The sequence below is a fragment of the Sebastes umbrosus genome, chromosome 12 (assembly GCF_015220745.1).
Source record: "Sebastes umbrosus isolate fSebUmb1 chromosome 12, fSebUmb1.pri, whole genome shotgun sequence".
Taxonomy (NCBI): domain Eukaryota; kingdom Metazoa; phylum Chordata; class Actinopteri; order Perciformes; family Sebastidae; genus Sebastes; species Sebastes umbrosus.
In genome coordinates, this window is record NC_051280.1 from 9,736,741 (window position 1) to 9,762,063 (window position 25,323).

General features: G+C 40.0%; 2 protein-coding genes across 2 annotated transcripts in view; both read left to right on the forward strand.

The window, feature by feature from the left end:
• Positions 1–323: 323 nt before the first annotated feature.
• On the forward strand, positions 324–3,111 carry LOC119499063 (gamma-crystallin N-A-like). The gene is made up of 4 exons (XM_037788249.1): positions 324–387; positions 582–830; positions 1,249–1,394; positions 2,842–3,111. The coding sequence occupies exons 1-4, from the start codon at positions 367–369 to the stop codon at positions 2,975–2,977; spliced, it is 552 nt and encodes a 183-aa protein (XP_037644177.1). The 5' UTR covers positions 324–366; the 3' UTR covers positions 2,978–3,111.
• Positions 3,112–6,938: 3,827 nt separating this feature from the next.
• acvr2ba (activin A receptor type 2Ba) overlaps positions 6,939–25,323 on the forward strand; it is a 19,022-nt gene continuing 637 nt past the window's right edge. Inside the window, exons 1-11 of the mRNA XM_037787906.1 lie at positions 6,939–7,690; positions 9,660–9,867; positions 13,725–13,840; positions 14,304–14,455; positions 14,660–14,803; positions 15,868–16,011; positions 18,310–18,458; positions 19,519–19,633; positions 21,418–21,556; positions 21,810–21,940; positions 22,706–25,323. The exon at positions 22,706–25,323 is cut by the window's right edge and continues 637 nt beyond it. Coding sequence (XP_037643834.1) covers positions 7,639–7,690; positions 9,660–9,867; positions 13,725–13,840; positions 14,304–14,455; positions 14,660–14,803; positions 15,868–16,011; positions 18,310–18,458; positions 19,519–19,633; positions 21,418–21,556; positions 21,810–21,940; positions 22,706–22,900 — 1,545 coding nt within the window. The 5' untranslated portion in view covers positions 6,939–7,638 and the 3' untranslated portion in view covers positions 22,901–25,323. The remainder of the gene's footprint in view (positions 7,691–9,659; positions 9,868–13,724; positions 13,841–14,303; positions 14,456–14,659; positions 14,804–15,867; positions 16,012–18,309; positions 18,459–19,518; positions 19,634–21,417; positions 21,557–21,809; positions 21,941–22,705) is intronic.

The following is a 25,323-nucleotide window of genomic DNA, read 5'->3' on the forward strand; positions in this document are numbered from 1 at the left end:
ACTTGTTTGTCCTTTCACCTCTGCTTTAACTTTCTCTGTTTGTTTTCCCTCCTTGTCTGGACACCACCCAAATATTATTCTGCAACCCCCCGACTCAGTGCAACATCACTCCCAAAGCCCAATCATAGCAAAATCTCTCTCTCACTCTATTGTTTCACCCCCCTCAGAGCCAAACTCCAATATCAGCACTGGCACATGTAAGGGAAACTGTCCATGTGGCAAAACGTCTAAACCCCCCATTGTTGTGCTTTTGTTGCCTCTGCCTCGCGAGATCACCGCACTCCCTGTTGGCCATATATATGTAGGCGTCCAAATTTTTCCACGCTTAGACTGTGTTGCTAGTTTGGAACTGATAACAGTGGAAAAATGTCTCAGTACTCAGGAAAGGTGAGTACCACAACAAGGCAGCCTATACCCAAACTTAATCATGTGAATCACAAACAATGTCAAAGGCAAAAATGTAGCTGACTGGTCCAGCTTTTTACAGTGTTGAGTGGCACTTTTCACAAGATATCTTTGCAGCCCTTTCTATACAAGTATCTGTTTAGGAGAAAACAAATATTTGAATCTTCCCAAAACAGATCGTGTTCTATGAGGGAAAATGTTTCACTGGGAGGAAGCTGGAGATCTGCAGTGACTGCGACAACTTCCAGGACCGTGGCTTCATGAACAGGGTCAACTCTGTCCGTGTGGAGAGCGGGGCCTTCATCTGCTTTGACCACCCAGACTTCAAGGGCCAACAGTACATTCTCGAGCACGGAGAGTACCCCGAATTCCAGCGCTGGAATGCCCATAACGATCACATGGGCTCCTGCAGGCCAATCAGGATGGTAAGAGAGACAGTGAGAGTGTGTGTGTGTGTGAGAGAGAGACAGACCCCAGGGACAGACAAATATTTGGTTGTTAAAAAAAGACTGGCATATGTGTGGCCTCATTTGTGCACATCTGTTTTTCCAGATAAATCAGTGTCAGGTTTATAATAATGCAGTATTAGTGTTGCAATACAGATGCATCACAAAAGCTTGTAGCTTTTCACATCCCATACTAACACCATCCGCAGAAAGAAAATCACTAAGTGCACTTGAGATATAGGTTTCTATCTCATTGTCTATAAGCGTTTAACCTTTAGATTTCTATAGGTGCAAGAGTTTGTGCACACAATGCACTCCCCGTAACATAAAGGAGGAGGCCTTGGTCTTTTGCTATGAGTTGAAGGCGAACATGTTTGCTGTCATTATCCTCCCCCAGCACGGAGAGCACTACAGGATGGAGCTGTTCGAGGCAGACAACTTCTCTGGCCAGTGTGTGGAGCTGTGCGACGACTGTCCGTTCCTGCAGGCACGAGGCCTGACCAAGAGCTGTGTCAACTCCGTCAAGGTTTATGGAGATGGAGCGTATGTATCCCTGCAGCAGTTAGTTAGAGCACACAAGCACCAACATATGCTAGAATATTCTAGTTTACTGCACTTCATTGATGGACTTCTGTGAAAACTGATAAATGTGTCTACAATTTAAAGGGGTCAGTTCAACCCAAATGTAATTTTTTTTAAAGATTTAGATATTTTGGAATTCAAGCCTTTATTGTCAGGAAACATGGGGGCCAGAGAGAAGGGGATCGCATGCATCAACTTGTAGTTTTTTTGTTTGTTTGTTTGTTGTTTTTGTCAAGGACTTGACATCGATATCCATTCATAATATCTTGACCACCATCACAATACAATGGAGATGAATAATGTAATGATAATGCTGTTTGTCACAGCATTAGATATTCAACAGCAGCATATCTTTCCAGAAACAGTGTCCTTGTTACTCTGGCAAGGTCTGTGTTATTAGCCAGAGTAACTTTTTATTTTTCATTTAGTCATTTTTCAATGCTTTTAGCAACACAAACAAAATTCCATTCACCTGCATTCCGTTTGGGTGGAGGGTGGAGTTAGAAATCTCAGAGGTGGGTGCCCCTGTGGCCAAGGAGTTTAAGAGGACCTATTATGTTTTTGTGCTTTTTCCCTTTCCTTTAGTGTGTTAGACATTTTTTTGTGCATGTAAAAGGTCTGCAAAGTTACTAAGCCCAAAGTCCAAGCCAAAGGGAGATACTCTCCTCCACAAAAACACTGCTCCTGAACTGCCAAAAACACTGGTTTGAAGTCCCGCCTTTTCTTCCGTAACGTGGTGATGTCACCAAGTAACACATTTGCATAATCCCTGCTGAGCTGCTAGTTTGGCACGCACTCAAACAAAGCTAAGTAGAGCGGAGCTGGAGCTGAGTCCAAACAGTTTGGTTCGGTTGACCGATCACAACCGATCATCTCTCTCTCTCTTTCTCTCTCTCTCTCTCTCTCTCTCTCTCTCATTTTCTGTCATCTCTCCACTCCCAACACTTCATTTAGGACATTAAATGCCCCAAAATATATAAAAGAAAATGTTTCTTAACATTTTTTAGATGTTTCTGATATCTCAGAACATGGCAAAATAAAGCAAAATTATCCGCATAGTTAAATACCACCAGGGCTGCAACTAACGATTATCTTCATCTTCATTGTTGATCAGAGAATTTCGACTTTTTTTTACTTAAAAAATTACATAAACCGATTAATCGATTACAAAAATAGTTGGCAATTAATTTAATAGCAATTAATCGATTAATTGTTGCAGCTCTATGTACCACAAGAGGAAAGTAAGACAATGTTTTTTTAATTTGATACTATAAGCCAAGTCAGATAGAATACTGTCAGACATATATTAAACCTGACCTTCTATCCCCTTACTTACATGCATATTTATCATTTTAAACCTATCATTTTTACATTTATTTTAATGTTATTTATTTATTTTCCCAAACAGCTGGGTGCTGTATGAGGAGCCCAACTACCGCGGCCGCATGTACATTGTGGAGAGAGGAAACTACTGCACCCACACAGAGTGGCAGGCAGAGAACCCCAACATCCAGTCCATTCGCAGGGTGGCAAACTACTTCTGAAGCATCTCATCACCGTCACAGGCAACGTGCCAGCGGGGATGAGATCATCCACTGAGGAGAAACATGCCACACTGTCAAGTAATCTCCCGCTGACTCTGTGGGGCTGTAAAATAATAAAAGATGAAGAAAATGTTTGCCTTGTTGTTTTATTTTTGTACTGAATTATTCAAAGGCTGAAAATAAAGTAGTAATCCTACAATATCTTCAATCTTATTTCCATTTTTTTTCTCCTTTTATGTTCACTCAGTGTGACACTCTTAGCTTAACCACCACGTTGCATTGTAGAAATGGCTGCAGGCTATGATTCAGGTAATTGCTCGCTCTTATACGCCATAACTACAAAACCTTTTCCTCATACTAATGGACCCATTACCAAATTACATGCGATACCCTGGATACCTCTGAACACAGATTAATAGATACTGATATTTTTTACATCCAGGAGGGAAATTAAATGGTTTTAATGGTGAAAAACTGATTTAAAAAATGAATTAAAACTTAGAAACCAGTCCCCCACCCTTATCCAAGTGACTATCTGGCAGTCAGCAGTAAACAATAGAAACTGCATGTCTGCACAGTGTATAAATCAAGAGTGAAAGAGAGATATTGCACAGGTTGAAGCAGTATCTGCACCTGCCCCGGGGAGCTCTGCTACCACCTAGTGTCATTTATCTATTTTACTGTGAAGTTGTGATGCTCACCTCAGGCTTTTCAACAGCGGTGACACAAATACATGAAAAATATCTGGATTTTTGGAGGATTCTTCCTTGAATAAAAAAAGAGCAAAGAACAGAAACACTAATTCTGAATACTAAATAATTAAAGAGGACCTATTACGCTCATTTTCATGTGCATACTTGTTTTTGGGGTTTCTAATTAGAACATGTTTACGTGCTTCAATGTGCTTTATTTTTTTCATGCCGGCTGTGCTGCAGCACCTCTTTTCACCCTCTGTCTGTAACGCCAACGTGTTCTCATCCCAACTTGCTTAATGTTGTGAATTTAACAAAAATAGTTGTTTAGGTTTAGGCAACAAAACCACTTAGTTAGGTTTAGGGAAAAAAACAACATGGTTACACTTAAAATGATCACGTTTGTACATTGAAAATGCTGATTGTAAAGTGAAACATAACGCATTCGACACGAACAGCGGCCTTCTGGATGAAAGCCATGTGTTGTTGGACCCATCCACCTCCCCTCCCACCTGCTGTCTGCGTCTCTTTTGCTCTTTCATCTTCAGGAACGGCTGTAGCTCAGTGGGTAGAGCAGGTTGTTGGATAGAGCAGGTTGTCCTTTAACCACGAGTTTGGCGGTTTGATCCCCAGCTCCTAATGTCTGCATGTCAAAGTGTCCTAGAGCAAGACACTGAACCCCAAGTTGCTCCTAAATGCTTAAGATGGGTTAAATGCAGATGTCAAATTTTATGTATGTATATAATTAAAGTTTAAACTACATCAACACAGCACTTTTCCCAGAGCATTTTTCTGTTGCCGCCAATTGACGCCTGGTGCGTCTCATACCGGCACTAAAGGGAGCCTTGTGCGGTGGTATCGAACGCCGACGGCCTTGACGTCCTGTGAATGAGAACAGGCTGGAAACACTCTGAGCTTCCTCCCGAAAAGCCCAGTGTGCTCCGATTGGTCAGCTGGCCCGCTCTGTTGTGATTGGTCAACCGAACCAAACTCTTCGGACTCCGCTCCAGCTCCGCTTTAACTAGCTTTGTTTGAGGGAGTGCCAAACTAGCCGTTATGCAAATGTATTACTTGGTGAAATCGCCATGTTACGGAAGAAAAGGCGGGACATATATCAAGGCATTTCAGGCAGTTCAGGAGCAGTGTTTCTATGTTTGATGTGGACTTTAGGCTTTGTAACTTTGCAGACCTTTTACTGTATATGCACAAATAATTATATAACACCCTAAAGAAAAGGGGAAAAGCACAACAGCATAATAGATCCTCTTTAATGTCGTCCATTCAGGGTTTATCCAACTGAGTTCAGTTTGTCCAACAAGCTTTTATATAATATTATGCACACAACATGTATTATGATATGTACAATGCAGTATAAGTAGTGACATAGGTTGTATTTAACAGCCTTTTACAACATTATTAGCTCATATAGTTTCATGCTTTTTATGCACCGCAGCATCATTTCCCCCCCATGCTCTCATTCTTTTCGAGATGTCAACACCACGGTTGTGGCCCGGTGGACCTTTAATGAGCACTTGTGTGCTTTCTCTTCTAACTGTCATGACAACAGAACACCTATCTTTACAAGGTTTCGCTCATGGCCTCTATCGAGTTACAGGGTCAATATGGGATGAGCTTAATGAGGAAATGCTTTGTCTTGAGTTACACTCAGTGGCACTAGTTTAAGGGCGATTACCTATGGCTAACCTTATTCCTGGGCCATTTGCTGCATGAATTGTCTGGGTGTCACTAACATGCCATTAGTCTGGATGTCAAAGACGAGAACGAGACAGGGACCATGTGGCTTAATGGCCTTTTAACCATGTCATTCTATGATGATGGGATTTATTGTTTTACACAAAGGATTTTTGTTTTGAAAGAGCGAACTATGTGCTGAGATATGTTATTATTATTATACACATCTATTTTATTTCATTAATAAGCTTTGATTATGTGCTCTAATGGAGGTAAGCATTTATTTTTAAGTGGGGAAACTACAAAAGAGAAGCATATACAGTTATTAGTCAGAGGAAAATTACTTGAAAGGTTAACCTTCATGGGGGAAATACTTCTAATAGTGATTGTCTGTTGGCTGGGAGACTTGGTGTATGGGCAGACTGAGCAATCCTTTGTCCCAAAACACATCTTTTTTTTTTTTTTAAATGTCATGTCACAGCTTATTTAGCAAGCATTAACAGAAGTACTATTAAAAGAATATCATGTTTGGAAATTGGGGAAGATTATTGCCACACACTTCCTTTTTTTGTTATAATAATAATAATAACAAAATGCTTAGTGATTCATTGTGAGCCATGGTTTGGTTTCTATTTTCGTTTTGCTGTGTGAGATATGTATTTTATATTTAACACTGTCTGGCGGTGAAATGAGTAATTAGAAGGAATACATTTTAAAATAGCGTTTATTGTATCCTGTTACTCCAAATTAGGTCAGCTATTTTTAGCACTGCCACTTATGCATAAAAGATCATTCAGATAGAAAGAAATCCTCAGAAATTATTAGACTATTTGTTTGGCTGAAATAGATATGTATCATTGACACAGACAAAAAATATATGATGTAAATAATGTACCAACTAATACATTTATATTTTTTAAGTACAGTCTAATTGTGTTGTTACACTGTAAATAAAAAAAATATACAGTTTTTACAGCCTATACCTTAGTTTATGTTTGAGTTTATAGGCTGCAGTTTGTACATTATTTCAATAACACATTTATTTTAAAGCTTAAACACATTGCGCATATTCAAGATTCAAGATTCAACAGCTTTATTTACCATTTGCACCTAAGATCATTGGAATTCTGAGCAGTTTACACAGAAGTCAGCTTTAAGAAAAGAAAAAAAAGGTAGAATAGGCACAAGGTAATTACAGTACAAAATAAGTAGCACAACTCAACTCAACACAATAAATAAATAAATTAATAAAATATAAAACGCCCTCAGTGTAGTCAATAAATAAACTAAACTACCCCCCAGAATACAAATATACAGCATATATGCTCCATGACCATGTTAAAAGAACTTGTAGCTCTCATAAAAATATAAAAAAAAAGAAATAATGAATATATTTCAGACAATTACAGAGTGGAAGGCAGCATATTGCACAGCATTACAGCATATACTTACTATAACCAGTCAAATTATTAAGCATGACCTGCTCATTTTTATTTAAACCCCAGGCTAAATACCAAAAAAAACTATCAAATACCAACTGTGACCACAGAAAGTGCAAGTGTTACTATCAGCTGGAACCGGGACAAATATCCAACGTGGAAAGAAAGCACACATTCCACTATAACGCCTCTTATTCCTTCTGTTAGGGCTTTCTTTTTAATATTAAGAAATAAACGTGCTAAAACATCGACACGAGGCTCAAATATAAAGTCATTTGAGGCGCATATCTACGGTGTCGTGTTAAGGTCACACAAACTGGCTGCCTGAATTCCCCTCTTTGTGTTTACACATCCGGGTTTTCCCTGTTTGCAGCCCGTTCCCCATTTAGAAGCCATTTTGGACACAGATCAGTAACATGCATGTAAACCCCGACCGACCTCCCCGATGCAGCGGTGCTACTATTCAAGTGAATAACCCTCAAAAAGAAGCGCTGAGCTCTCGTTTCGGATGGTTTTAACGCTTTTTGGGACTCACTTCCGACGAGAAATGCTGCACCTTTCAGCGGAGTAACAGAGAAGCAGCCAGTTAATCGAACCTAGCGTTCTCTGTCTCGCAACATTGTTGCAGCGTCGCGTTCTATTGACACGCGTTGTGGTGGAGGAGGAGGAGGTGGTGGTGGTGGTTGGTGGTGGTGGTGGTTGGTTCAGGCTTGCTGGAGGGACCGACCGGGAGGCCCTGTGGTCGTTTTGATCCTGGACGGATGTTTTGGACAACCTGAGTTTTTAATGTTGGCGACGGAAAGCGGGGGAAATCTCTGTCCTGTATTTAAAGCGGAACATGTCTTTTTCATGGCTGACTTGTTCACTTCTTCTGGGAACTTTATGCGCAGGTAAGCTGCTATTTATTGTTGGGCTCCGAAATTTGCAACAGTTTTTTGTTCTCTCTCTCTCTCTCTCTCTCTCTCTCTTCGAGTCGGAGACACATTTTTCTGTGTGCGTAATTGTGTGAGTTTAAACTTTGTTGGGTTGTGGATATATCGGTCAGCTGTGGGGATTTTATTCTCCTACCCATAATCCTCTTTTCTCTGTTTGCCCCCACTACACACACACACACACACACACATATTATTTAACCAATATATGCGACTTTGTAGATTAAAAAAGGCAACATAAATGACATTGAATACGGTGTTTCATGCTGGGAAATTCCCCCAAATATATATTTAAAACTGTTGCGTCCTGCGTCGCCTTTCTCCACAGTGGCAGGAATAGAAGGCAGCAGCTGCATCAACATCCTGAAACCTTATAGGCTCCATCTCATCAGCTCTAGCACTCTTGTGTTTGTGGTCACAAGAGCCTTTTGAAAAAAAAAAAAAACACCCGGATTTTCATAAATCAATGTGATTTGATGAGACAGCAGCTGTTTTGTCTGAAGTCAGGTCTTCACCCTGAATCGAGGTTACTGTTACACAGACTTGCTACCACGTGAATATTGAGCATGAGGGGTTGTTTTTTTCTTTTGTTTGTTTTTGCAACTCAATATGGGAGAGATTTCATTCTGTGTCCTCAACATATTCACCTTTGTCCCCTAGTTAGATATTCCCACTGAAAATCCACTTTTCCCCCCCTCTTACTTTTTTTTTTTTAGTTTTTCTCCACTATCTGTAATTTTGTATTGAGGCACAGCTGTGCCAGATAGTAGCTTAATGCCTTTATGGTTTATAGATTAGTGTAGAGTAAGCTTCTTCTCCAGAATTCATGTTGTTGTGGTGTAAGCCTCAGTAAGTGACAGAGGGAGGGGGGTTGGGGAATGATCTTGTAGTAAAAGTCCTCCCAGATCATGTGACCACAGATATCAGAAATGCCATCTCGGCTCAATGGAGCATTGAGCATCACTGCTATGTGTGTGTGTATGTGTGTCCTTACTACCTTCCTTCCATCCTTAATAATGAGCATGATGTTTGGTCATTGCATGCATCCTTATGTGCTATAATGAAATCCATTGTATGCTGCTGGACAACTAAATGTATGTGTAAGTGGATGCGTGCCTCAGTGTGTGTGAGTGAGAGTGTGTGTGTGTGTGTGTGTGTGTGTGTGTGTGTGTGTGTAATGGGTTGGTGGGGGTAACATTGGGGGATGGGCAGCCTCCTATAGGCAGGGATTTAAAGAGACATGCACTATTTTTTCTGTGAACAAAGATTAGGCATGAATGTCCGAGCGAAACTGTGAATGTCATGCACGGCCTGTTATCTGCTTATCAAAAACCCGTCTTATGTGTGCGTGTTAAACATTACATCCACAAAGAAGAATAAAAACCTTTTCAATAAGGAATAGTGTCACAGCACAGACTGACAGCTATTGTTATATCTCTGGCTTTGGTTAGAGGAACTATTTCCTGCTAAATGACAGTAAAAGCCCTTTAAAGAAGAAGGTCTTATCTGTCTTTCCAGATGTGTCGCACTCCAGCAGGATACAAGAGTCCTTATCTATAGAAGTAGCATCCCGGTGTGTGGTGTGTTTCTATATCACAGTAGGGCACACCATTGTTTTGCTATAGCTAATTAAATCCTGTCATTTTGTCCTCCCTTTTTAGTTTGTTACCCTCTGAAAAGATCTTTTAGTGAATGGGATTATGCTGAACTACTATTCAGCAACAATTTCTTAGCCCAGAGGAGCTCCCTTTTTACTACAGAGAGCTTCCCAAACTTGGCCGTGTGCCAGAGTGATGATAGAGAGGCTCGGCTCAGAGATGTTTCTTCGTGGCATCGAGCGGATCCTGCGCCATATGTCTGTGCTTTCCGCTGTTGATTTCTCAATTCATTACGATGTGAGCTGACTGAGGCCTTCTGTCCATCTCAGGGTACAGTCTGGGCGAAGCGGAGACCCGGGAGTGTGTGTACTACAATGATAACTGGCGCACGGAGAGGACCAACCAGAGCGGCTTCGAGCGCTGCGAGGGGGAGAAGGACAAGCGATTGCACTGTTACGCCTCCTGGCTCAACTCCTCAGGGACCATCAAGCTGGTGAAGAAAGGCTGCTGGCTGGACGACTTCAACTGCTATGACAGGTCGGGTCACAGAGCGAGGTCATCGCCCACCGACGTGCACCTACATTTATATTTTAGGCGTCTGGCTCGTACCCAGAGAGACTGGCATCGAGTACAACACTGCCTCAGTAGCCACATGTCGGTCAATACATCTATATGTCTTTGAACCCGGACCATTTTCAGTCACAGAAATAAAACACCCAATGCTGAAACTATTGTCAATTAGCCGATCAACTGAAAAAATTGCATACATTTGCTGCTTCTGGCCACTCAAATAGCTGTTTTCTCTTCTTTTTTTTCACATCACTGTAAATGTAATGTCTTTGGACAAAAACAAAACAAGCAATTTAAAGATGTCACCTTCTCAAAACAAGCAATTAAAATGGCATCTCACAATCTGGGATCATTTAGAATGGCATTTTTCTTTTTTAAACTGACATTTTACAGAATAAATAATGCATCAACAGATTTATTATCAGTATGGGGAATCATCAGTTGCAGCACTAAAACACTCGAACTTCACATAAAACATGACACAAAATGTACCAAATTAACTGTGGCCCATTTGCATATAGATATTTTTTTACTTATTTGGATTGCTTTATCACCAATATAAATGTCAACACACACACTCAGTTGCCAGTTTATTACACAGAGAGGTGTTCTGGTTATTTAGCCGGCCTTCACTGATATAAATGGGGTGGTTAAAATAATAGAAACCCCTGTCGGAAAGTATAACACAATCAAAACCTCTCTAAAGCCAACCAAAACTGAACATTATAACCTTCATGAACATAGGATTTATTGCAGGACTGTTGTTGCATTAGACTGCTTTAGCTTTAGATAGGTGTACCTAATAAACTGGCAACTGTGTAAGTTTCAGCACATATTAAATAAGTCAGGCTGTTCTCGTACACCGTTCATAGCTATACCGACGAAAAGTAATGCACTGTAATTCCTATATATCCCTCAAAATCAATTTGTATGTAATCCAAGTAATCGTGTACCAGGAAGTATAAGTGACAGACGGGTCAAAAAACACCAGACATTTGCTTAGGAGACTGTTCAGCCTAAGCCTAACCAAGTCGATCTTGTCCCTAAACCTAACTAAGGAGTTTTGTTGCCTAATCCTAACCAAGTTGTTTCCTGTGAAGACGGAAGTTTATTTTGTATGTAACGTGCTGAAATTGACATGTGTTGCTGGACATTCGTAGGACAAAGCACAAAAATGAGGATTGACTTTTCGTAAGATATCATACGAACCGTTGTGTGAGGATACGTTGAATAAGTGGGCAAACAAAGATAGACACCTCTACGGATACACGTACACACCACTGCACATGATGCTTTTACTAGAATGGTGTAGGGCTGCAACTAACACTTTATTTTATTTATCGATTAATAGGTCGGCTATTTTCTCAATTAATTATTATCTATAAAATGTCAGAAAATGTAAAATAAGAAAAATGTCCATTGCAATTTCCCAGAGCCCAAGAACATAAATCAAATATCTTGTTTTGTCTGATCAACAGTCCACAGATGTTCAGTTTACAATTTATAGGGCTGTCAATCGATTAAAATAGTTAATCGCATGATTGTCCATAGTTAGTCACGATTAATCAACAATACTCTTACCAACATAGGAGTGGGCAAATATGCTTGCTTCAGGCAAATGTATGTATATATTTATTATTGGAAATCAATTAACAACACAAAACAATGACAAACATTGTCCAGAAACCCTCACAGGTACTGCATTTAGCATAAAAAATATGCTCAAATTATAACATGGCAAACTCAAGCCCAACAAGCAACAACAGCTGTCAGTGTGTCAGGGTGCTGACGTGACCATGACTTGCCCAAAACTGCATGTGATTATCATAAAGTGGGCATGTCTGTAAAGGGGAGACTCGTGGGTACCCATAGAACCCATTTTCATTTACAAATCTTGAGGTCAAAGGTCGAGGGACACCTTGACCATGCCAGTTTTTCCAAAATGTAGTGTGAGTTTGGAGCATTATATAACCTCGTTCTTGACAAGCTATTAGGTTTTGTAGTTTCACATGATGCCAGTATATTCATTCTATGCATTAAAGAAATTAGTGGCATTTAAACAAATTTGCGTTAATGCATTATCGCGTTAACTTTGACAGCTTTAGCGGTTATATAAAAGAGAAAAGCATTACATACACATTTAAGAAGCTGTTATCAACCGATGTTTAGCATATTTACCTGTGAACAACAAAAAGCTCTCATTTAATTATCTGTCGATTGAGTATTCAGTAGACAACATGTATAAAACCAGACGTAAACTAGGAGGCACATACTGCATCCACACATGCATCAAGCATCTATACACACACAGAGTACACAGCGCAGCATGTCGAATGTCATTATTTAATATATTTCACGATACAGATTGTAAGGCCAAACAGGTTGAGGTAGACTGAAGTAATATGAAAATTACATTTCCGATCTTGATACAGGAGCAGACTCTATTAGATGGGGGAAGTGATTTCCACAAGTAGGAATTAATGTTTGGCAAATGCTGTGCAACCAGCAGAGCTGGCAGCCTTCATTCAGTCTGCGTCTGTATATCGACGGTGCAGAGTGCAGCTCAGTGTCCACAGCCTGATGATGGCAGATAGATACGGTGGCACTGGGCCACTCAGGATTTTGTAAGTCAGGTGGAGAATTTTAAACTAGCTTTATCAGCAGCCGGTGCGGAGCTGAGTGGCATGATCAAACTTTCTTTTAGTCTTTAATATTCAAGCCACAGCATTTGTGAACAAGCTGGATACCTCTGGTGGCTCATGAAGGCAATCTGGAGAAAACAACTCTAATAATCTGCCCCAGATGACACATCTGTGTATAAAGAATTAACCAATAAAATAGGGAGTTTCTTTACAATTTGTTCTATCTTTCTGTTCCTTTATGATTATTAAAGGTAGTTCTAAGATTGACTTGCAGTTTTTGAGAATTGTCAATTCGGTACCAATTTGTTGACAGTTTCAGGGGAAATAGAGTCAGGCTGAAGTGCTGTTGATACTATAACTATAAAGAGAATATAGAGACCTGATTTAAAAAATAAGTTTCATTCTGATCAGTTTGGATTTGTTGTCTCAGAGGGAGATTTGTTTTCACAGCCAGTACAACACAGAAACATACAGAGATACACATAGCAACATACAAGTCACAAAACGATCTTTGTGATTCTAAACATTGTGCGATATACTGAGTATTACGATGAGATGTATTGCGATATATTACGATTTATTACCTTTTTTCAACGGCAAATTATGCAGTTTATCAACATCTGTTTTATCTAATAAGATACCGTTTTCACTTGGTTCATCTCAGAGTTTTCATTCACACATCTTGAGGTCAGAGGTTAAGGGACCCCTTTGAAAATGGCCATGCCAGTTTTTCCTCGGCAAAATTTAGCGTAAGTTTGGAGCGTTGTTTAACCTCCTTCGTGACAAGCTAGTATTACATGGTTGGTACCAATGGATTCCTTAGATTTTTTCTAGTTTCATATGATACCAGTAACTTTAGGTTTAAAACTGAAATTTAGTCTTTGTTGGCTCATATATTGGCAACGTTACCAGCAACTAATACGAAGGAGTGCAAGCCAGACTCCTGACAATACGCAGGACAAATATGACTTTGTCTTTAGAGGGAAGCAGAGGGTATAGAAAAACAAGAGACACTCCCATTCTTGGTTCTTGAAGTCGAGAACACAAAATGCTACTTTAAGTTTTACTCTCACAATATTTTGTCCCTGTTGTTACTTATTAAAACTGCTTGACATGTATCTTGTTTCGACATTTAGCTATCAAAACAATAATTTAGGTGTGTCATCTGCTTTTTTTTTTTAGGCAAGAGTGTGTCTCCATGGAGGAAAACCCTCAGGTCTTCTTCTGCTGCTGCGAGGGCAACTACTGCAATGAACGATTCACCCACCTTCCTGACATGATTGGCAGTGGCAACCGAGGTGAGCGGCAAATGCATCCCACATATAGCACGGGCAAAAAATAGGTCTTTGCTTTTCCCCTCCGATTAGTGGGAGTGAAGCTTAGCCTTGCATCTAATATTTAAAAAAAAACATGTATATCCCACTGATGACTGATTTTTCCTTTTAAATAAATCTAAATGATGCCTTGTTAGGTATGCAGAGACTAAACTGTAATAACATTTTATTTGCATAGTCCAATTCTGATTTCCAGCTGACTAGAAGGTGAAAAAAGTTGATTTTAAACACACCCTCACGAGCCAATTTTTTACAGACTGTATAGTGACTCAGTCAGTAAAGATCAAGGCTGGACAATCTAGATAAAATGTTACCCGTCTCTTTTAAAAGGAGCTCTCGCAGCCCGTGAGGGACGCTCGTGATGGTGCTTACAACCTACAGTGTCATAAAGCTGACATGCTGTAATTATTCTGTTCCTCCCCGACAGTGAAGATCCGGCCTCCACCCCGAGTGCCGTCCCTGCTCAACGTGCTCGTGTACTCCCTGCTGCCTCTCTGCGTGCTGTCCCTGGCCCTCGTTCTGGCCTTGTGGATGTACCGCCACCGCAAACCCCCCTACGGCCACGTAGACCTGAGCGAGGTGAGAGAGGCCAATCCCCAGTTTGTCTCTTATTTAAAGTGGTAATCCGTGGCTCTGACAGATCAGTCTTTCCCTGCGTGTTTCTTTCTTGTTTGTGGCTGCTCCTGTTAATCCTAATCACCCAGTTTCTTCTGCTATATTACTGTAACATTTTGTACTGAGTGCCAAACAAGACTGAACTGGTTTTCCTTGTCTGTTATTCAGGATCCTGGACCAGTTCCTCCGTCCCCCTTGGTGGGTCTGAAACCACTGCAGCTGCTGGAAATCAAAGCGAGGGGGCGCTTTGGTTGTGTTTGGAAGGCCCAGTTGATGAGCGAATATGTTGCTGTAAAGGTCTTCCCTATTCAGGTATGTCAATTAATTCAAGGCATTTTTGTACGTTTTTATCTTGTCGAATGCTGCTTCATAGCTCCAGTGTGTGCCTCTCATGTATTAACATTATATAATCACAGCATCCGATTTAAAAAAAAAAAAAAAAAAAACATAACTTGATCATTGAAATCCCCCAAGACTCCAAACCATCTGGGTGAATAAATATCCTGCCTGTTGCACAATAGAAACATGTTTTTAACCCATTTCTCAAGTTGGGATTGAACAAATGACATATGTCCAAGCAAACTATCTTCATATTATTTTGTATGACATATGGCTGCAAAAAACTATTATTTTCATTGTCTATTAAACTGCCTATTATTTTATTGATTAATTGATTAGTTGTTTGGTCTGTAAAATGGTGAAAATGTTGATCAGTGTTTCCCAAAGCCCAAGATGACGTCCTCAAAAATCATGTTTTGTCCACAACTCAAAGATATTCAGTTTACTGTCATAGAGGAGCAAAGAAACCAGAAAATAGTCACATTTAAGAAACTGGAATCAGATAACTTTGACTTAAAAACGATTAATCGATTATCGAAATAGTTGGCGATTAATTTAATAGTTGACAACTAATCGATTAATCGTTGCAGCTCTAGTATGAAAATACCAATATAAACCAATATAACTGATATTTTTCATTTTGTTTCATGTTGTACAAATCGAGAAAGGAGATATGTACTTTCTGGCTACCTTCTTTGTTTGGGAACAGAGATGCAATCCATGGAAATGGATTAAATAACATGTCATGTGGTGGATAGAATATTTTTAATCCAGATGGTTAACAGAGTTTTTGAGGGTTGTGGAAAAGCTGTCATAACAGCGGTAAGCATTGTTAAATTAACATTAAGATTACTGTGTATATAGTTTTTGAAAAATCGGATGGTTAGCGCTGTGACTACAGTGCAATGTAAATACATGAGAGGCACAAACTGGGGCTTTGTGTAACATATAAGGAAGGACCCCATTTATTTTCAACAATGCTTCTATACATCATAAAGATCTAAACCCAACTTTCTGGTCCGTGTGTGTTCGTGTAGGACAAGCAGTCGTGGCAAAACGAGCGGGACATATTCCTGACTCCGGGGATGCGACATGAAAACCTCCTGCGTTACATCGCTTCAGAGAAGCACGGCAGCAACCTGGAGACGGAGCTGTGGCTCATCACAGAGTTTCATGAGAGGGTGAGTGCACCTCCCCATATATACACCCATATATATATACCCCCACATATAGCACATTCATGGTGAGGTGTATAGGGCTTCTGTGTTTACTAGAACTGCTGGACATTTTCCAATATTGGCAGAAGCCTTTTATTTACAACAAAAGAGCATCACAGCTTTTATTAAAGTGGATTTTATTACTTATGGCAGGTCTGCAGTACCCAGTATACCTTAAGGGGAGACACCCAAGGCAAAAGCATTGTTTTTCATGCACTGGTCAATTTTGAGATTTGGGGCTTTTTTGATTCCATAACATGTCTTCTTTCAGACTAGTGGAAAGAAAATCTCCAAAATACACGTTAAGCTGTTTAATTTTATTACACTTTGTCTATTTGCCTCTGTAGATTTCTCCTAAATTCACCAGAAATCAGCATTAGATAATCCCTCATTTGCATATTTAAACATAACATTTCAGAAAACTTGTATTACAAAAAAATTGTTTTAATGTAAGTAATCAACTGGGGAAGTTTCACGGTGATATCTATTAGTTATTTTTTTTACCCTATTCACATGTACGCCTTGAAAAATGTATGGAATTTTACAATACACATCTTTAAAAGCTGTTTTCTCAAAATGAGTTTTCTCTCAGACTCTGAGCCAGAAATCTTCACTTCAGTAGCACTTACATTCACCTAACACCAGTTTCATTCCTATCTATATTCTGAAGGTTTTTATGGAGGGATTTGTTCATATATCATTCGTAACCTGATTTATAGAACTTTTTACTCCTAAAAACATGGTTAAAATGGATTTTCTATGGCTTTTGTTGACAGTATTTTCTGTTTTATGGAGTAATAAAAAAGGATATCCAAAATTCCCTCTGTAAAAACGTTTGACTCTAATACATCAACAAAATGAAACAAGAATTTAGAACGTAGCTTTATCCGATGTTCAGATTTCTGCTCTGGAAATGTATTCAAATCAGCACATATTTAATAACATTATGCCTCATTTGCATAATTAAACATGACATTTCAGAAAACTTGTAATTAGGGCTGTCAAAGGTAACGCGTTAACGCAAATTCGTTTCAACGGCAGTAATTTCTTTAACACATTAACTCAACTTGTGATTTTTAAGGTTGTAACGGGCTCAGTTTTAAAGCTAGAGTGAAAATACTGGTATCACATGAAACTAGAGGAATCCATTGGTACCAACCATGTCATACTATCTTATCGTGAAGGAGGTTAAATAACGCTCCAAAATTTACACTGAAGTTTTGCGAGGAAAAACTTGCATGGCCATTTTCAAAGGGGTCCCTTGACCTCTGACCTCAAGATTTTTTAATGAAAATGGGTTCTATGGGTACCCACAAGTCTCCCCTTTACAGACATGCCCACCTTATGATAATCACATGCAGTTTGGGGCAAGTCATAGTCAAGTCAACACACTGACAGCTGTTGTTGCCTGTTGGGCTGCAGTTTGCCAGGTTATGATTTGAGCATATTTTTTATGCTAAATGCAGTACCTGTGAGGGTTTCGATTGTTAATCACGATTAACTATGGACAATCATGCGATTAATCATGATTAAATATCGATTGACAGCCCTACTTGTAATACAAAAAATAATTGCCTTAATGTAAGTAATCAACCGGGGGAGTTCCTTGGTGATATCTATTAGTTAATTTTTTACCCTATTAATCTGTAATGCGTCCTCCTAGAATTGTATTTGTTAAGCATGTAGTGTAAAATAATACAGGCAATTATGTTGAATAGTACTAGTATGAAAACTGACAGTAATAACGTGTGTGCGCCTGAAATAATACCGTGTGATTCAACACCTCGAGGCTACCAGAATATCCTCTTCATTGGTCTTCTCAACAAAGGTATTAATACATCAGAACAGGATTAAACAATAATTACCATAACCACAAATGCAGCGTTACATTTGTGTAATGACATTCACGGCTTGTCCTCGCAGCACCTTCTATTCATGGCAGTGGCACAAACATATTTAGTTCCAGTAATTGTCTCAGTGCCATCTGTGTGCATGCGTCATCTGTTTGGTTTAATGTTTTTTCCGTGTTTTTAATGATATTTTTAAGGTATATTGTGTGGCGCCTCTGGTAATTCTTCCAGACTATGTTGTTCAACTGGCAACTGAAGTGAAACACAGGACCATAAAACAATCTATTCCAGGGTTATGGTTGGCTAACTGCTTGGACACCAACAGTGGATTTATTCTGAGAAATGAATTAAAATTCGATTCTTGTGCAGTTATTAATGTTCCTGAATCTGTTTCGTGTGTGTATGTGTGCAGGGCTCACTGACAGACCACCTGAAGGGTAACACTGTGACCTGGGGTGAGCTGTGTCACATAGCAGAGACCATGTCCCGCGGCTTGGCTTACCTCCATGAGGACATTCCCAGCTACAAGGGAGAGGGGCCCAAACCCACCATCGCACACAGGTAGAGCAAACATGAACTGCTCCCGGCTTTTAATGAACCTGAAAGCACTGAAAACCAGATTACATTTGATTTTTGTTGACACCTTTTGAAATAGTACTGCCCTCTTCTGGTTGTGCTTGATTTAGGGATTTTTGCCCTGGAAATCCATGGGTTAAAGCTGCAGTTGGTAACTTTGAACAAATATGATAAAAAGTTATTTTTATGTATCAGTCACTATATCCTGACAGTAGTGCATGAGACAGATAATCTGTGAAAAAATAAATCCTGTTCCTTTGTATCCTCCTAGTGCTCCTAATCTCATTTGAAAGATTTCACCTCTCCCGAATGAAAACAACCAATCAGAGCCGAGCTGTCTCTATAGCAGCTCTCAATCACTGCTCGCGAAGCTCGTGAACTCTGATAAAACTGTCAAACTAGGCAGCGCTGATCAAATATGAATCAAGATTCTATTACTGTAATGCCTATTTCTTGCCTCAAATGTTTTCAGAAACATATTTTAGCTGTAAATCGAGAATTTTTGTGACCCGGCCACCGTGTTGAAAAAACATTTGAGCCATAACCAAGCATCGCCCACCGACCGGTGTAAACATTCTCATTTTACAGCAAAACCGTACACTAAAATATGCTTCTTAAAACATGCTTTAATGCTATAATAGGCGAGAAATCTTGATTCATATTTGACCGTTTAATCAGAGTTTGCGAACTGGGATTGACAGCTATTGTAGAGATAACTCTGTTCTGATTGGTTGTTTTGGTTGAAATCTTGCAGATGCCATTAGGAGCCCCGGAGGACACAGAGGAACATGATTGTTTTCACAGATTACCTGTCTCATGCACTACTGTCAGAATATAGTGACCGTTTTATAAAAAATAACTTTTTATCATCCATCCATCCATCTGCATCCATTTGCTCTAAATTACCAACCGCAGCTTTAATTAGCGCTGCCCTCTTCTAGTTGTGCGTGATTTAGTGATTTGACCCCGGAAGTCCATGGATTAATATGTGTGACTAAACATCCCTATAATTGTTAATGACTTTGTCCTGAAATTAATTTCTCAGGGACTTCAAGAGCAAGAATGTGATGGTACGAGATGATCTGACTGCAGTCATTGGAGACTTTGGACTCGCTGTACGATTTGAACCAGGAAAACCTCCAGGAGACACTCACGGCCAGGTATCAATTCACCACCGGTTTATATTTCTACATGATGCAAGTCTGAGTAATCGTCACCTGATTCTCTGAAATGTTCACACAGGCTTTATACAGTTGTTGCAATGAACAGGTTCCCTAGTAAATATTGAATAGTTCAGTATTTCATATTTGCACTGCAATTTATTTTGTATAGGTAATCTTTTACTGTTGATCAAACACATTCTCATCACACTTTGTCACGCTCCTCGGCGTCACTTTTTGGTCACAGTAACCATGTGCTTAATGTTGTGAATTAAACAAAAACACTTGCTTAGGGTCAGGAAAAAAATGGTTGGGCTTAAAATTACTACATTTGTACAGTGAAAATGTGACTTGACGTTGTGAACAAGGAATACGAACGAATAGCTGATTGTAAAGTAAAAGTGAAACTTAATGCACAGGACACGGGACAGCGGTCTCCTGGATGTGTTTTTGGGCCCATCCACCACCCGTCCCACCCGCCTGTCCTGTGTCTCTTTCGATCCTTAAACTACAGCACTTTCTCTACTGTAGCCGCGGATGGGTTTACATTGTAGTTTATGGAAAGCCTGGTTCGTCTCATACCAGCACTAAAGTGTGCCTTGTGCGGCGATATCGGCGGCCGTGACAAAGCGTTGGTATTGGACGCCCTTAATGAGACCGGGCTGGTTGATCAGTGTCAAAAATGCTTCAATATCCCACTTTGATTACAAGTGATAAAAAGGGCTGTGCAATTAATCGCATTACAATTACGATTTTGGCTTACCAACGATTATGAAAACAAGATAATCGACATAAAACAATTATTGTGCCGCATTCTGTTTCGCAATGGCGTTCTCGTTTTGTCTTGTGTTATAAATCCAGCACCCGGCGGGTCATGGACGGTAGCTCGGCGTGGAAGGGATCCCTCATGGGTCCTTTTGTCGGCCGTATTTTGTATAGTGGTGTGCCGTGGGTGAAGCTGGCAATTTACAGCACCCCTTACCCGGTCCTCGCCGCTTAGTACTCGCTGAGCCCTCTCTCCATGCTGGGAGGGATGGAGCTCCCGGCTCAACAACCAGGGCGAACTGTCCTCAGTGCGGCGATGTCGACAAACCCACCCGACCCGTCTTGAAACACGGACCCCATCTTGTTTACAAAGCTTTTGTGTGCTGTGTCATCACTATTAATATTTCTAGAACCAATGTGGGCTATTTATGATTAAATTGTTTATAAGGGCACAAAGTTCTTCATAGATCTAGCCTCGTCATTTTGCTCTCAAAGTGCACCAGATTGATGCATTTAACTTTAAAATGTAAGCTACAACATTTTCTTTCTAAATCCATGTTTCAAAAGTCAATGAGTAATCATGTTAAATAATCAATAATATTGACCAAAACAATTGTCATTATGATTTTTGTCATAATCCAACAGCCCTAAGTGACAAATTAAAAAGTCTTTTATAGCGTTTTTATAATAAGTAGGAGTTAAAGATAAAGCACTTAAAGGCTGTTTCCTCATGTGGGGTTTGACATTGAGAGTGTTTATTATGGCTGCGGAATAACTTGATAAGTTTGGAGATTGCTGCTTTAAGTGGAGCCAGTTTACCCAGCAGCGAAGCCCGTTTAACAATAAAGCCTTGTTTTGCGTTGCATTAACTGACATAGTCTAGTACATTAACTGTCCTTGTAGCCAGTGGGTAGAAAAGTTTCAAAATGTGCAAAAAAACACACTGACTTCTAGAAATATTACCAGCCAGCATGACTCTTCACAAACATCGTTCATACTTGTATCTTTTGTCCTGCCAGGTGGGTACGAGGCGTTACATGGCTCCAGAGGTGCTGGAGGGAGCCATCAACTTCCAGCGAGACTCCTTCCTGAGGATAGACATGTATGCTATGGGCTTGGTGCTGTGGGAGCTGGTGTCCCGCTGTACAGAGGCAGACGGTGAGTCAAACAGCGCAGGAATGCTGCTTCGCCCACAGGTGAAAGGTCAATGTGCTTCAGGCTGACCTAATAAACAAAGGATTAGTTTTCATTTTACCTGGGAAAGCCAGCTGATCTAGGTTAAAGGTGTAATGTGGGTAGTTACTCTTTAACTAGAGAGCAAGTTTCAGATGTTTCAAAACCCAAATGCTGCACTATTTACCTAACCTCTGTGTAATGCTTTCCATCCTGTGTCCTCGCTGCCCCTCCTCAGGTACGATTGGCGAGTACATGCTGCCGTTTGAGGAGGAAATAGGCCAGCATCCCTCCCTGGAGGATCTGCAGGATGTGGTCGTGCACAAGAAGATGCGTCCAGCCATCAAGGACTGCTGGCTCAAACATCCTGTGAGTAACCGTGGAAGAATAGCTCCCGCAGTTTCAACAGCAATACCAGGATATCATGCATCCTTTTTTCCAGTGAATACAACTCGATCATCTGAGCTCATAGTTCTAAGAATTAGTTATGTTTTTGTTATTTCTGAAACGTTGCCAGTTATATCTGCACTGTAGAAAAAGTGAGGGATTCCTGTCCTATTAAATGGATTTTTATTTAATGTTTGGGCTCAAAACTTATCCATAAAAAGTGCCCTTTTAAAGAGGACCTATAATGCTTTTGTGCTTTTTCACTTTTCCTTTAGTGTGTTGTATAGTTTTTTGTGCATGTAATAGCCCTGCAAAGTTACAAAGGGAGTTACTCTCCCCCACAGAAGCTGTTTCTGAACTGCCTGAAACGCCTTGCTAGAAGTCCCGCCTTTTCTTTCATAACATGGTGAAGTCACCAAGTAACAGATTTGCATAACAGCTAGTTTGGCACACCAAAGAACGAATATTGCCAAGAAGTGAAAGTCAATTGTTAGTTCCATTGCAACATCAGGGCCCAGCAGCAAAGCTACGCTTCTGCCATTATGGACTGAAAGCGACTACTGGACTCCAGTAAAACGTCCGCCTAAAAAGTGCCGTATAAAAATAACACAAAATGATCTATTCTATTGTCGTATTCTATCGAAATGGACTGTGTTGACCAAAATGAGCACAATGGGTCCTCTTTAATAAAGTAAGAAACCAGAACTACATACTTACTCTTCTTACACTTCTGGTTTGTGGCTACAGGGTCTGAGCCAGATGGGCGAGACCATCGAAGAATGCTGGGACCACGACGCGGAGGCGCGATTGTCCGCCGGCTGCGTCGAGGAGCGCATCGGCCAGATCGCCAGGACGATCAGCAGCACTACCTCAGACGGCCCCGTCTGCATTGTGACGTCTCTCACCAACGAGGACCTACCTCCCAAAGAGTCCAGCACCTGAACGGGTGACACCATCCATCACCTGAGCTCCTGACTTTTTATTTTTCAAAATCCAAACTCAGCGGATCTCCGTGAATATTTAAAAACATAAAAAAACAACAACTAGCAACTTGAATGCAGCTGCTATTTTACCCCAATACTGGTATTTTTTCCTGTTCTAATGTTTTTGATGTTCAGATCTTACTAACACATCCATCTGCTGTAGTTTTGAAGTAGTAATAAGTTATGTGATGGGCACATCTGATAACACCCATGTGTCAAATCTTAAATGTCGTCATTACCTCATGTATTTCTTTTGCGTTAGTCTATTTTTATTACCTCATAAGTTGTCGTCTTTGTCGTTTTCCTGTCTTGGTCATGATCGTCTGCGGCCAAATGAAATGAACTTTTGCTCCAAACCTCGGACGACGTGCTGCACACCTCGGAGGAACCGTTTTGAGACTGTTAGACAAAATATATTCATCTTCCTCAGGGGTCGAGGCTTCTCGATTTTTAAACTCGAGTGTTGCTCCCTTATTTTAAACCTGTGAATGCCTCAGAATGAAAAAAAAAAAAAAAAAGATCAAAAAAATTGCAGCACAGCTGTTTTATCGCAAGGGAGGAACTAAAACAGGAGCTGAGCAGTTATATTGGACGTTTTGGACTTTTTTGAAGATTTTGGGACAAACGTCTTGTCCCCGAGGAACTACCTCTCAGGTATCCAGTAGGCTTCTTTGGAACATTTTCTCTAAGTTGAGAGCCAAGCTATCCAGCTAGCTATCATGGACATATTCCTGGATTTAGTTTAGTTGTTTTTTTTAATTGTAGAAATTCAGAGTTACTCCTTTGCCAGTGCCAGGGGCATTGACGGATGCTGTCTGGAGTTGCAATGTTACACATTCTTGATTTTAACTGTCTGTGTGAGTGAGTGTGTGAGAGAGAATTTGAAGTGATATGAGATGGATAGAGCGTGTTTTTAAAGTAAGAACCATGGACAGATAGTTGGGGTTCATCCTTGCGAGGGCCATACTTGAGTAAGCAACATGTCTGTTTTTTAATTTTCATGGGTGTTTGTTGAACAGACTCAGTCGGACACCAGTCCCCAGATACCTCAGTCACTGTACATCATGCAAGGAGAGCTCAAATGGTTGCCTTTGTCTCAAATGCAATGCCATAGTTGTACCATAACATGAATACCATACATTGAATGTCCGTTATGCTGCTGTGACTATTCCAGGATACTCAAGGATTTGTAGATGTACATGTATTCTTTGTTAATATAACGCTAACGATATTATGTGAGGCTAATATTCTGTTTTTGTGTTTTTGACTGGGTAAGCCCTCAGCTGCTTACTCCTCCAGACTGACCTCAGATATTCTGACAAGTACCTCAGGCTTTTTCTACATGTATATCAAGTTGTGTTATGTATTTTATTGTGTTTTTAGTAGTTGAGATATTTTATTGCCGGTTGGGCCTCTTTGTCTGTGGAGATTTTCTTTTTTTTCTTCTTTTTTTTTTAAATAGAGCCTGACCAGTTGTCAAGGTGTTAATGCTGTACAAACCTAAAAAGAAGAGAGGCAGATTCTTGTAAATAGACGTGTACACACAGTTGCCGAACACTGATCTGTTTTTTTTTTAATACAAAATCAGGGCATTATTGTTCTCATTTCACAGAAACGGAAAGGGATCTCTCAGTTCCACCTCTACATATTTAAAAGTTGACAACTAGCCCTGTGATTTTTTTTTTTATATATATGTATATATATATATACATATATATATCTATATAATTTTGTTTTCAAGAATGATGGTTGTGTTACTGATTTCTATGAATAATGGTATCAGTTCCTCTGAATCAGAAGCTGTGTAGGTAGCACTTGCATTAGAGAACTTAGTGTGTGTATATCATCAATAACAACAAAATAATCCCTGATGGTTTTGGTGCTAGCTCTTCTGTGATTGGCCACTTGCTGGAAATGCCAGTTTGAACAGTATTACCTCAATATTAACCCGCCGATGTGATGTTCAGACCTGTTCAGTGATCGTTTAACCACGTTGGACAACACACGGGCTCATCTTGTTGTGCTTTGATTAGTGTTGTGGAAAGATGGTGATTTTAACAGTGGTCTGTGACGCTTGCTCCTGTGCAGTTTTTGGTAAAGAACATGTGGGGGAAAAAAAACATAAATCCATACAGAATAATGTTTTTTTTTAGTGTTTGGAAATCATCAATGTGTCTATAACTACATGATTGATTGATAATGCAGCCCCATTCATGTAAACAGTGGCATGTGCGTGGTCCGAGAGTCCAGCAATATTTATTATTACAGCAATAGTCACCTTGAATATCCTAGTTGAAGTAGTTAAACTCAGCTGTGACTTAGCAGTTTTCTTCTGCGGATCAATAAAGTACATCTCATCATCACACCTGGATCATGTTCTGA

What these genes read in the sequence shown, in the direction of transcription:
- LOC119499063 (XM_037788249.1), top strand. Translation starts at nt 367, where the DNA reads ATGTCTCAGTACTCAGGAAAG. An exon ending in TGTCTCAGTACTCAGGAAAG is followed by an intron (nt 388 to 581) that starts GTGAGTACCACA and finishes TTCCCAAAACAG; the next exon opens with ATCGTGTTCTATGAGGGAAA. An exon ending in CCTGCAGGCCAATCAGGATG is followed by an intron (nt 831 to 1,248) that starts GTAAGAGAGACA and finishes ATCCTCCCCCAG; the next exon opens with CACGGAGAGCACTACAGGAT.